The 13,941-nt window shown below is 37.9% G+C and overlaps 1 protein-coding gene and 1 pseudogene across 1 annotated transcript; both read right to left on the bottom strand.

Annotated features, from left to right (window-relative positions):
• Window positions 1-2,538: 2,538 nt before the first annotated feature.
• Window positions 2,539-4,864, bottom strand: LOC137746712 (IQ domain-containing protein IQM4-like). Its single transcript, XM_068486718.1, has 6 exons — window positions 4,171-4,864; window positions 3,945-4,059; window positions 3,827-3,862; window positions 3,462-3,550; window positions 3,259-3,373; window positions 2,539-3,159 (listed from the first exon to the last, which is right to left on the bottom strand). The coding sequence occupies exons 1-6, from the start codon at window positions 4,581-4,583 to the stop codon at window positions 2,722-2,724; spliced, it is 1,206 nt and encodes a 401-aa protein (XP_068342819.1). The 5' UTR covers window positions 4,584-4,864; the 3' UTR covers window positions 2,539-2,721.
• Window positions 4,865-10,490: 5,626 nt separating this feature from the next.
• Window positions 10,491-12,534, bottom strand: LOC137711490 (IQ domain-containing protein IQM1-like; annotated as a pseudogene).
• Between the last annotated feature and the right edge of the window lie 1,407 nt (window positions 12,535-13,941).

The raw sequence follows: 13,941 nt of genomic DNA, 5'->3' as shown, positions 1-13,941 counted from the left end.
TGACCACACATGTTTCCGTTAAAGAAAAAGAAAAGGGACTTGGATTTAGCTCATTCTCTGCTGTTTACATGCCCTGTAGATATGAATGTTTTGGCGTTTCTTTGCAGTCAAGCCAACCACCCGCCTTTATAAAAGTTGTTGGTCCTTTATATAGTATGAACAATTCTATTTTTAGTACGAACAATTCGACACCTCGATCATCAAAGAAGAAATTTTTCAGGATATATAAGAGAGACTCTTTACCAATCATAAGCTAAGGAGATGCCATTGATATTGTACATTGAATGGATACGAGATTTAGGGGTGTCAAATGAAATGAAAGAAGTTGATGTTTCATTATAAAATTAATTGACAATATAAAAAGTAAATTAACTTAATAATAAGCCCATGTAAGATTCATTTTTTCATCAATATAAGATTTATTCTCAATGTCAAAGAATTGGATTGGAAGACATTTTTGTAATCCGAAGCAGTTCTATCCACAAACTCATTTTTTCTTTTACCACACTAGTTAATTTATGTTATTTAATCTTCTTCAATTTTGTTAATCTGACAATTAAAAATTAAGAAGGATGTGTGAGAGATAAAAAGAAGTATGTGGTAAGGTTCTAAAAGGCGATAGGCTCTAGTCAGACGGCGGGTTGGGGTCTAGCGTCTAGGTAGCTAATCGAGGCTTAGGCAGGGCCTAGGTATATTTAAGTAAATCTATTATATGCCATATAAATAAGTCACTTATACTTAAAGAATACATAATTTTATTGTGATACATAAACTGTAAAATAGAATGACATATAGATTATAAAGTATTAGAATATAATGAAAACATAAGGAACAAGGCTATAAGATGTGTTCATCTAAATATTTAATAATTATCTTACAATTTATTAAAATAAATAAAATGAAAAAAATGAAGGTTATTTATTTTCTGTCTAAGTGAGAGTCGCAACCTATGTGGATGCCTAAACGGGATTTGGATGGGCTAAACGAGCACCTAGATGGTTCTTTTTTAAAAATTTTTAAACATCTAAGAATTAATCCGATCAGTGACTAGTCGCTTAATGCATAGACGCAGCCTAAGCAACACTAGACGGAATCTAGGCTACACTAGACGAAAATGTTTAGTACAACGGTATACGGGGAGCAACGCCCTGAGTCCATTGTGATCCTGCAGTGCAAGAGGAGAGCTTGCCAGAGTCGTGAATAGCTGTCGGTACAGTATAAAGGCCTAGGCCTTTAGCCCCATGAAGTGATTGGCATATGCCACAGCAAGCGGATAACTCTCCCGTAGTGTATGACTTTCTGCCCTTACTGTATGACTTTATGTCAATTTGTGGCTCGAACCTCAATTTGGTTTAGAGTCGTCTCAAATTTTTAAAGCTTTACAACCTGTCAAATTAATCACATTCTATGTTAGGACAAAACGAACTCTCACATATTTGACATTAGAGAATAAATGGATCATTTTTAAAAAACATTAGGAAGGCTCGTAATCAAATTAAAAGTACGAGATGCACATATAATATTAAAGTATTTAGTCCATACGGTGCTCCTACATATTTTTCCCTCAAAAGAATTTCTACTTTATTTAATTATAAATAATTTTATCTACTAATTTATGTTAAAAAAAAAATGAGAATTTCAACTTAAAACACATTAATTTTAAAGAAAAGTGACATACAAGCTTTAAGAAAAGTGTGCAGATTTTCCCCTGTTTTCACGAGGATGGAAAAAGTAGTTGGGGCAGTCTAGGTGCGAGCCGACAGTTTGAGCCTGGACTTTGTGAAGGGATTTGACTTGGTGCAACACTTGTCTGGAGCTTGTTCTAGGGTCGCGATTGTAGCTCTGATGGGTAGTCCCTCACACTCTCAATACGTGGCCCAATCCCGCTTGTCCACTTACAAGAGTTTGGTGGTAGGATTAAACTCTCTTTCACCAGTTGAGCTGCAACTTTATTTCGTACAAGTGTCGATTTTAATTTAATTTTTTACGCATGCTAAAATTGGATATGTGTAACGGGGTTGAGTGTAAACTTGAGTTAATTACCTTGACATTGGTTAGGTCTTCTTGGTGATCCTGCAAGAAGCTAGTGAATTATTTGAAATTGTCTTCCGTTGGTAGTTACAATTACTATCTCGAGTATATAATGTAAAAATTTACCATATCCCTTTCCGAATACGGGGAAATTTCTTCTTCAACCAGTGAGGAGGAATGCCTTTCAAGACTTGGAATGCTTTCCTGTAAATTATCCACCAGTAATGTCTGCTGTGTCTCAACACTTGCCTCGACCAGCTTCTCTGATTGGCCCTCAGCTCCATGTCTACAACAGTCAGACTCAGCATCTATCTCAACTCTCTCTCTCTCTCAGAGCATCAGCTCTTGCTCTGAAGATCAACGTATCTTTCTTCCTCAAACCGATGATTTACGAATACCTCCATCAACAAGAGACTGTAGAACGGCCAATGGGGCAAGTCTTTCACTGTGGATAGTCAAAAGCCTTCACTAAAACAAAGAAGCCATGTGCATTTGGAGGTTAAAGAATGATACAGAAATACAAATTTCTTATTAATTCTTGTTTCTGTCTGGATATTCTTGAGGTTACGTATCCTTATTTGCTCAATAACACAACATGTTACACAAGTGATGAATTTGATATATATATACTTCTGATTTGATCAATGTCGTCCTTGCTTAGTCTACTTGATTGCAATAAGACTTTGTCATCTAATCCTTGTGTCCATGGGTCTCATTTCGTTTCTCGACTAATTTTTTTGCACCCAAGCATACAAGAAAGATGGCAGGCCAAAGGGATACTTTGATGGGATTGTCAGCATGATGAGAGAAGCAAACATATTGAACCGTCGAGCAAATACACTGCGAAGTGCTACCAATCAATCCATAAAAGTCCGGAAGAGTTCCAAAAGTCTGGGCGGAACGTGGATAATAAAACCACCACAGCTTTCCCCACCGCCGCAACACAACTCCTTCCTTTTTACCCTTGTAAATGAGCTCCCATATGCAAATGAGTAGAACTGCAATAGCCAATGTCATACCAAATAGTGCATATCGAGGCTTACTTGGGGAGGCGGCCTGATCAAAAGCAATCGACAAAATCTCTAGGCAGAGGCCAGTGACTAGAAATATCCACTCTGCTGAAATAGTCTGCAAAACAAATTAGTATCGTGTTGATTAAATTCTAAAGATATCTAACAAGAAATATACACAAAAACATAAACTCAATGCACTAGAAAAAGGCCTTACTGGTACAAGATATCTGCTGTGCTGACGTTGTCCAAGATTGCTGATGCACTGACGTTGTAGATCGGTCCTCGGACACTTACTGAGATTTATGTTTTTACCATCACCAATATCCAACCTTCAGTTCCAGGGAGGGCAACAAAGTGAGCGCTAATGTTCGAGAAATAACAGTATCCTGGAAGAAGATTTTTCTCGGCCATACTTACCAGTAGAAGAAAGGTTGCTTGCTGTCGCAATCACACCAGACACCGTAGTAGAACTCTAAATTGTGCCCATACCGATGGCGTGGATCAATCTGGGAAAAGATCAAGCGATGAAGCATGGTAAGTTCATTGATTTCAGTTTTCCAAAGTAACATCATCCAGTTTGCAATATGGGAATCGTCCAACGAATGTCTACCGAGTAACAACTTAAAATGCATGAATTGCTTATGTAATATTTCTTTGTTTGCATTGTATTACAGCTTTCGATTTTGTAGTCTGCATTTCTAGTAAAATGATTCTTGGATAAAAACAACGAAAGTGCGAATCAGAGAACTAAACGGAATTGAATTGGAGGAAAATAGACTCACAGATTCAAGCCAGTGCAGCAGCTCTAGTTTGTCAGCCTACACACAAAAGTTAATGTAAATTTGAAGTTTTGCATATATAAAATGCTTCTCAGTACTCTGAATCTTATCACCAAATTACCTGGCCAGAAGCCCTTGCCCTAGTTCGTGCCCGCAGTGACTCAATAGTTTCGTGTTTCTCAATGTCCAAGGCCTCTAAGCTTCGTTTCCGTGCTCCGAGGTCCATGGCCTTCAACCTACAAGTACAACCCTTGAATAATCATAAAAACACAAAGATCAATCAAACAGCAAAGAACAAAAGTGTAACAAAAATCTAACATAGTATTTTAAGGTACAAAGTTACAAACCATAGTTCCTCAACTACAACAGCGCAATCTGCGAAGTTTCGTCTAGTCCTGTAACTCTTATAAACCTTCTGAATCCTAGTTGCCGCAGCATTGGTACGTCTAGTCCTGTACGTCCTGTAAACTTTCTGAATCTTAGTAGCCGCCGCATTGCGCTCAAGAAACAAAATTGTAGGCTTGTTTATCTGCACTACTTCTCCATTTCTACCGATCGAAGAGGTTAAATCAGGACTCTCAAAAATTGAATCAGATGCTTCAATTTTCGGTTCTGTGGACACCCAATTTTTGAAGTTTGTTGACCTTTCTATGTAAACTTTATCAGAGCCATTGGAGCTGCTATTAGTTTCTGAATGGTCTCTTCCTTCTCTTCTTTCAAAGCTCATGGAATTCGCCATAACTGTTTCTGTGATGCCCATTCAACCAAAAAGGTTGTGTCTTCAGTATCTCAATCCATAACTTTTGCAATCATTGAAGCATTTTGGCCTGTGACTCAATAATGATTGAACCTGCTCTTATCAGTCCAGCACCACACATTTCAGTTCATGCTTGCTAGGTATCAAGGCAACACGTAGATGTGAATTAGGACAGTTGATCAATAGACTAAATCCCCGTCTCCTTGCATTCAGGTTCAAATCCTCCTGCCCTTAAGATTAGAGCAGTTTAAAATATTGCCTTGTCAAAATAAGGCATCACAGAAACACTTACAACCCATCAAGCATAATGGACCGCATAGCTACAAGAGAATTAGAGATTGAGATAAGGTAACTAAATGGTAATTAATATTACGATCAAGATTAAGATCAATCTTACATGCAAATCAATAACCCAAAATACCTTCAGAATCCCCGCTCCATTGACCACTAGCTTCAAGGAAGTTGAAGACAAAGATCGAAGAAATTGGACAAGATTTACCAGTCAAATTACGTCGATTGCATGATTGATAATTATATTGTTTACGCGTTTATAACTTGGTTCACTCGTCTTGAGCTTGACTGATTGACTTTGGGCAGCACGTGGAAAGAATCCAAGAACACTTTAATTCTGCCAAACGCGACATGACGAAACAACTTTTGATAATCAGAAACTGTTCTATTTACAAAAGAATTAATAAACCCTACTTCATTTTACTATAAAGATTGTACATTCTTGCATATGCGTATGGACACTGAAAGAATGTCCCCTAGAATTTGGTTGAGAAATTGGTTGTGAGACTGCAAGGTCAACATCCAAACTTTCCATGATAATTGAAGTCCCTTTTTATAGAATATATAATCTACAACCCCAATCGGTGTTTTAAAAACCCGTCTTGAGGTGTGCCTGTGCGACTTCAAAGGCGAGACAGGTTAAACTGCCTTTGTCTAGTGGGAGTAGGTGAAAACTTGCCTAGACGTGTTCGAGGCACGCCAAGGCAACTGAGGCGTGCCTAAGACGATTGATTAGGCTTTTTTTTTTTTGTTTAAAAGTTGTCAGAATCTAGAATTTTTTCACTTAAAATCTGAAAGTTTTAGTTGCAGAGCACTTTGAAAAGATGATGAAGTCTTGAAGAAGACTGCATCTTTTGGAGTGTTTTCTTTTGCTGATTTTTCGTTTTCTTTATTATTTTTTTGATGGATTTTTCGTTTTTTTTTCCTCTCTAAACTGACACAATTATTCACTAGTTGTCCAACATATTTCCCAAGTGTTCAGCTTATTCTCCAATATATTCTCCCATCATATTCTTTTTTATTAGATTTTCCTCAAAAATATTATTTTATAGATTTCAAGAGACTAAAAATAAAACATCTTTGTAATAAGAGTGCAGAATGAGATTTTTTTAGATGTTAATAACATTTCTTTTTTATAAAAGGGAAAATTTTGAAATGTCATATGAACTTGTACACAATTTTTAATTTGTCATATAAACTAAAATTTTAAGCAATTTGTCATACCAAATTTCTGAAGTCATTAATTTGTTATCTTACCTTAACTCTGTTAAGTTTTCTATCCAATACAAATCATGTACGACATAGGGGTGGGCACGGGCTGGACCGAGCCCAAATTTGAAGGAATCAAACTGGAACCAGTTCAAAATGAAACGGGTGGGCCGAGTTGAGTTCAGAGATTTCTAAATTCGAAACCAAACCTAACCCGGCCTGTTTCCAACGGGCCGATTCGAGCCTGTTCCACGGGTCCAAGTACATTTTTTGTTTTGTCAAGCACATGTGGGAGCCATGAGATGACCCTCGTTGAGGTCGTCTTCCACAACGTCTGAAGGCTAACTCTCCATCCTTTGCAATCAAGAGAGAGATGAAGATCTGTGAGCTCTGCCGACTTTCCACTAGGATCTTCTGCAAATCAGACTAAGTGATATCGTGCTGGAATTGCGATACCAAGGTCCACGACTCCAATATCTGGTGGCTCGCCACTTCCGGAGCCTCTCTGCCACAGGTGCCAATGACCCAGTCTCTTCTTCAACCACATGGTTGAAGATAGTATCAAGTTATTAACCACTTTTCTTCAACCAATGGTTCTTTTGGAGAGATTAACTTTCTCTCTTCCCAACTCAAGCTAGCAGATGTGAAAAGACATTAACTCTCTCACTTTCCAACGAAAAATAGCAGATGTCGCTTCTTATACACCAAGCATCTGTCTTGGTGATTTCATATAATATTAATATTTTAACTTTACAAGTTCAGCTACACTTTTCGATGTGCAAGAGTTGTGCATTGTTCAAGATGGAATTAGAAGAAACAAGTCAGGACTTAGGAAATGGTCCGGGCCGGGGGCCCGTTTCCTCAAAATCTATTATCCGCCTTGCCCCGGTAATTACATGGACTCGTCCCGCCTCGACCCATTTTATGTTTTGATTTTTTGGACTCGCCTCGTACCCAGCTCGAACTGCATAAATCCACCCCGACCCGCGAGTCCAGGTGACGTGCCTCGATCCCTATGTCCGAATGACAACGAGATGGCCACGTGCTGGCCGACACCCGAGGGTGACGCAAGCTATTTAATGAATGCATATACAGAGAACATATAAAACATGCATATAATTTTCGCACGTAACCACACGATATAATATGCAAATACAAACCTTAACAAAAAATAATAGTAATAAGGTACAGATCACTGGACCAAAGGAGAATATTCAACTGCCAACAATTTAAAAATGATAATACATGACCTGTTTAGAGCATACTACTAATTCGAAGTACAAACGGAAGGAATCTTAGAAGGTGTTATTACAAGAGATGTCCTACGCAAAGAGGATGACACAAATTCACTAACATGTGAATGCCTCGTAGCTTGGGTTGTATGCCTCGTTCCTAGGTCTTGAGGGGGAGCAAAACAAAACATGAGTGGACTAAGTTTATATATACGTAATGCTAAAACAGTTATTCTTCAACATACTAACCCTCAGTTTAGAAAACTCATATCGCATAAGTAGTAATAGGTTTTTCCGAAAACCCTAGCATGCCATAAAACCTATCATAAAACTTATATCATATGAAGTGTGCTTAGTAGTGGTATCACAATTGCCCCGAATGCCCTACATCGCCCACCTGAAGGCATATATAAATCTTCCGCCCGTAGGCCCTACATTGCTCGTACGAAGGCATATATAAATATCATTTGCCTGGAGGCCCTACATCGCCGCCCGAAGGCATATATAAATATCTTCCGCCCGAAGGCACATATGTATGAATATCCACTAAGTAAGCACATAAAATTGTGAACATAATCATTTCAAAATATATCTCATCGGAGCCCAATAGCTCAAACATCATATCATAAATCATATTCATAAATATCTTAATAAGCGTAAATTTGATAAAGCATGATATTTCATAAAGTGTAAATCTGATAACTCATAAACTTTCATAAAACGTAGTCATAAAATCATGTTTTTCATGTATGCATTTCTAGTAGTTAAAACAAGCATTTTGGAAAGGGTCCACTCACAGATACTCTGTTGCCAAATAGCTGTTTGAACTAGGTAGGACGGAAATGCCACTAACAAACGCACCTAAGCACATAAAGGGACCATTTAATAAAACTCTACTAAAATGATTAAATTTGGGAAAACGAAGCGCGGATTTGGAATCAGGTCGTCATAATTAGTCTAGGAGAGGTCCTCGGCGAAACTTGAAAAAGTCAACGTTGACTGGTCAACCTGATCGCCGGAAACGAGGTTTTTGGTCGAAAATTTGGGCAATTTTCAAAGTTTCGTAACTTCTTTGTTTCCTAACCAAATTCAACCCATAATATATCAAAACGAAGCTAGAAAATGGAGAATAAGATTGTACCCATTTGGAAGCTCAATGGTTTCTAGAGATGGCCGGAAAATGGCTTGAAAAGTGACTGATTAGCAGAAAAACTGGGGAACTCGTCGGATTTCTAGGTAAACTTTAAACGTTCATAACTTTGTCAATACTCAACGAAATTGAGTGATTCAAAAACGAAAATCATACTTTTCAACGAGATGAAGAGAATGGTATCTTTCTTGATGGCTAACTCTCCATAGTTTGCCCGAAAATTGGCCTGAAAGGTTGCGGCCCGACTTGAATTTGGATCCTAACGATCCGGAAGGAAGTTCGAGGTGAGTTTGGGTGTTCTGGGCTCGTGAGGATGAGACGAAGCTCGTGGTGCTCTTGGTTTGGACGGTGGTTGGAGTGTTGTTGTTGTTTGTGTGTTGCCTTCCCGGAGAGAGAAGGTTAGAGAGAGAGAGAGAGAGAGAAGAGAAATGAAAGAGAGCTTAGAGAGAGAGGGGGAGATATTTTCAGAAATAATAGAAGGAAGGGGGACTCATGGGTAGGGGGAAGGAAAAGGGGACAAAGATCCAAAGTGGGTCCCACTGGCTCACATATTAAGGTCACTAAAGACGAAACACGAAATATTCGAAAAACGTTCGACGTTTTGTAACATAAAATCTTCGTGATAACTCCAAATTCAAATCCGTTCGCGCCCATGCGTTCATGTCGATGAGTACGATAAGAATAAACTAAGAAAATTAGTCATGCACATTTTGACGAAGTGGTCAACAAAAGTTAACATTCTTGCCACAAGGGCATTTTGGTAAAATCACACCATATAATACTACAAAAAAGCTAAATTAAGGATGAGGTATCACACCAGGACCCATTTACCCACCCCTAGTGCGACATGTGTCTTACACATGACTTGTGTTTAGGGTGTTTGGGTCATTCTAACACTTTACTTCCCTTTTATTCAGTTGTATTCCACAAAAAACTCTAGGTTTTCTAAAGCCACAAAAGAGGCTGCTACTATGCTATACTTGTTCTCAGAGATTTTGTTCACACCGATCTTTGTGAATACCCACTAAAACAAAATTTAAGTGTTTGTACTAAGGAAAAGCAAAAAAAAACTTGTGAAAAATGCTAAAATGACTGAAATAACCCTGCACATGACTTATACTGGATGAAAAACATAACAGAGTTAGGGTGAGATGACAAATTAATGATTTGGGAAAGTTGATATGACAAATTACTTAAAATTTTAGTTTATATGACAAATTGAAAATGTATACAAGTTCATATGACATTTAAAAAATTTTCCCTTTATAAAAACATCTTGTAACCTTATATTATTTTTTACTTAAAAATGTGATTGGTCAACAAGAAAAAGTAATTATATACAATATATACTAAAAATCATAAGTTCTGTGAGGCACCTCACGTCTCAAGGCTTTCGTCTAGACGGGGCTATTCATGAAACACCTCTTTTACGCCTTTGCCTTCTAAAACATCAATCCCAATGATGCAAAAGAGTCATTGTTTTGGTCAGCATTCTTTGATTGGACAAGTAGAAATTTGATTGAATACACACGCGCACACACTCTCAGTCCAGAATTGACAAAAAACAAGCCCGTTATAACTCCGGTGGAATAAATCTGTCCTTCCAGTGTGCTACTGTACCTAACAGTACAACAACAAGGTTTAACCAGAAAATCTAAATGTTACAATCAAAGAAAGTTTCGAGATCCCGGAATGTTTTGCAGATTAAATTATCAGCAAAGATTAATCACGTCAAATCTATGTATAAGGTAAAAGCTGCAACATAAGTTTGTATAATTACAGACCGCTATCATCATTTTGCCGTAAATTTGAAGCAAAACTAATTATACTACAAACTAAAAGTAGCATGCATAAGAATCAACGTACAAGCCATCACATAACTGAGACGAATTGGCGTTATAACTTGAATGCCCATGTTTACTCGTAGAGTCATAGGTTCAACCATCAGGAACCTTTTTAATCTGCTCGCTCAATCACAATTAGTCCTTGTCTAATCTCTGCGTCCATTGCTCTCATTTTGATTCTCAGCTAACCTTTTGGCACCCAGCATACAAGAAATATTGCAGGCCAAAGGGAAACTTTGATGGGATTGTCAGCATGATGAGAGAACCAAACATATTGAATCGTCGAGCAAAAACACTGCAAAGTGCTACCAATTAATCCATAAAAATCTGGAAGAGTTTCAAAAAGCTGGGTGGAATGCGGATAATAAAACCACCACAAGTACTTTCCCCACCGCCGCAATACAACTCCTTCCTTTTTACCCTTGTAAACGAGCTCCCAGATGCAAATGAGTAGAGCTGCAACAGCCAATATCATACCAAATAGTGCATATTGGGGCTTACTTGGGGAGGCAGCTTGATCAAAAGAAATCGACAAAATCTCTAGGCAGAGGCCGGTGATTAAAAAGGTCCACTCTCCTGATATAACCTACAAAAGAGAATAGAAATACATCAAGTATAATATAAACTTGATGCACGAAAAAGGCCAGATCTTTGGGCTTGTTCGTGGTGAAGGGACTGGTAGACAACTTACATGGCTGTCTAGTGTGAGCTTTGGTGATTCTATAATGGTTCGGTTGTATAATTGGTGCGCCTGATCCCCGTAGCTAATGAGGTCTGATGATTTGACATTGGTTAGGTCTACTTGGTGTCCCTCAAGAAGCTAAGGAATTCTTTACTATCTTCAGACGGGCGATAGCAAGTAGTGTGTGGCCATATAGCCTGTATAATCAAAACGATGTCGAGACATAGCTCAAAAAAATGAACTGAAAAAGGAATTAAAACCAGTGTTTGAGTAAAACATAATGCATACTTCAAGAACCCCGTTGTGGGCAACTAGTCTTCCAGCTGCTGTTACAGCCCCTCCGGATAGGAAACTTGAGTGCTTAAAAATACCCTTCTTTTTCTTCCCCACGTATAAACTTCTTGATGGGCTGAAAAGAAAAATCCACTTTGACCCTTCATCTGTACTAACAAGCATCCCAGTTTGCTGTGCACAAGTTTCCCATTCTCCACAATCACTTCAAACGCCTCCCGCTCTTTCTGCAATCGAAAATGAATCTAATTCTTACCCAAGGCAGGCCTACTTTAGCTTGCAATTATGTTTGTGTAGGAAATTTAACATGATCATTGAGGTAATGCGTCCAGTGTCCTTACTGGTCCAAGATATATGATGCACTCCCGTCGTAGAAGATCCCTCGGGCACTGCTTCAGATCTATGTCCTTACCATCACCAACATCCAACCTTCAGTTCGGGTGACGAAAGAATAAAGTTAATATAAGAATAAGCTAATGTTACTAAAAATGTATCATGGAAAAAGATTTTCCTCAAGCATATCACACGCATACTTACCAGTAGAAGAAAGGCTAGGTGCTGCTGGTCCCAAACCAGTGGTCGTAGTAGTAGTGCAAATTGCGTCCATACCGATGACGTGGATCAATCTGTTAACAAAATGGAGTAATGAAGTACGGCATGTTCATTAATTTTCAGTTTCTTAAGTAACTCTAACAGGTTTGCACAATACAAGAACCAAACCTACGAATTTAATAGATGAGCTAAAGAGATTTGAATTAGAAGCACACAGATTCACAGCTTCAAGCCAGAGTTGCAGAGCTAGTTTCTGAGCCCTGTCATCCTTGCTCAAACCCTTCCCTATCTACAAACACAACAAAAGTTTTGCTCTTAAATTGGAAATCTGCGTCGAGCATATCTCAGAAATCTTGTTCATATCAACAAAGTACCTTGGCAGCCCTTGTCCTAGCCCGCTTGCCACCGTGACACAGCAGTTTCCTGCTTCTCAATATTTAAGGACTCTGAGCTTCGTTCCAGAGCTGCAACGCCTAAGTCATTGCACCTACCACTGTTGCACAAATACAATAAAATAACAAACGATTAATTAATTGTGCACCACAGAAAAAATTCGAACTTTTATGGTACAAACCAACCATAGTTCCTCAACCAGATCCACAGAATCCGAAAGGTTACGTCTGATCCGGTGACTCCTACAGACTTTCTGAATTGCTGCAGCATCGAGCTCACTAATCCGCACTGTTTCGCGATTTCTATCCATCAAAGAGGCTGAGCCTGAATTTTCAAATGTATGATCAAATGCTTCAAATTTTGGCTCTGCAAAGTCCCAAGTTTATGAAGCTTATCGACCTAGCAATTATTAAACTTATTTTATCAGACCCATCAAGCATAATAATGGATCACATAACAACATGAACCATTACAGAATGAATAAATCAGCTAATTAAATGTTAATTACTGTAAATAATAGTTGTACAAGAATCGATTAAGCTCTCTACCTTACATGAACGGAAACACAAACAACTTCAATCAAAATTCGAGGCCTAATGCAGACCACTTTGCAGCCAAGTTTGAATCTCCCTTCCCGTAGTTTAGATAAAGTTAGAGTGGATTATTGCTTGTAAAAAAAAAACACTTCAATTAACTACAACCATCAAGCATAATGATTCATGCGGTCAAGATTAAGCTCAGATCTTACATGCAAAAGTAAAAGTTGGTCGTACTGAGATGCAAGGAAATAGCCTTTTGAGCTTCACTAATTGACTTTTCCAATCATTAATCAACCTATTTTCTCTTTGTACTGAGATGCAAGGAAATAACCTTTGAGCCTCACTGATTGATTTTTGCAATCACTTATTCAACCTATTTTCGTTTATGAGAAATGCTAAGGAGACTCTATTAAGTAGGACTCTCTATAATCTCTCTGACATCTCATGTTTTTTGCACAATAGAATTCATAGAGAGTCTCGATTTGAGAGTCTCCTTAGCATTTCATTTCTTTCATTTAATTGAGATATATACAATCGATGTTAGTTGATGGAAAGTCAACCTTGATGAAGCGAGAGTCCACACAGGACAAGGAATGGAAAGTTGACTACGTAGAAGAAAGGCATCTGATTAAATGTGTAGAAATAAATACTCTTAACCTACTGAATTACATATAATTTTACACCATAAAGTTTGGTGCTCCTAAAATTCCTCATGTGACATTTCAAGTTTTCAACACATCTATTGTGAAGTTTATTTTTTCTTTTTAGCATCCGTAAAACAAACACAAGGAGACACACAAGTTGAGTTGTGTGGGTTTGTCCCTCTCCCTATCCTGCTAAGTAGGTGTTGTACGATGCTTTTTGTATTGGTAGCCCTCGAGGTTTTGTTCTTTAATTTAGCTTATTTCCTTTGAAAAAGAGGGGTGGGTTTTGTGGCCCAATTCATACCTATCAACCAGATTTAAAAAGATATTCCCAGTTCCTGCCTATCAACCAGAAATAAAAAAAATTAAAAATATAATGAACGGATTCATAATACTATTTTTTTTATACAATTTTTGATATATGTTTTTGTAAAACTTATTTTGTAATGTATTTCAACGATCCAAACCGTCTATTTTTTAATTTTACCTCAAGAATCATGTCTACCAAAAATCACAAAAATCTAGAACCATATG

This window comes from Pyrus communis, chromosome 1 (genome assembly GCF_963583255.1).
Source record: "Pyrus communis chromosome 1, drPyrComm1.1, whole genome shotgun sequence".
Lineage (NCBI taxonomy): Eukaryota > Viridiplantae > Streptophyta > Magnoliopsida > Rosales > Rosaceae > Pyrus > Pyrus communis.
The sequence above is the reverse complement of the archived record's forward strand: the minus strand, read 5'-3'. Positions and strand labels throughout refer to the sequence as shown.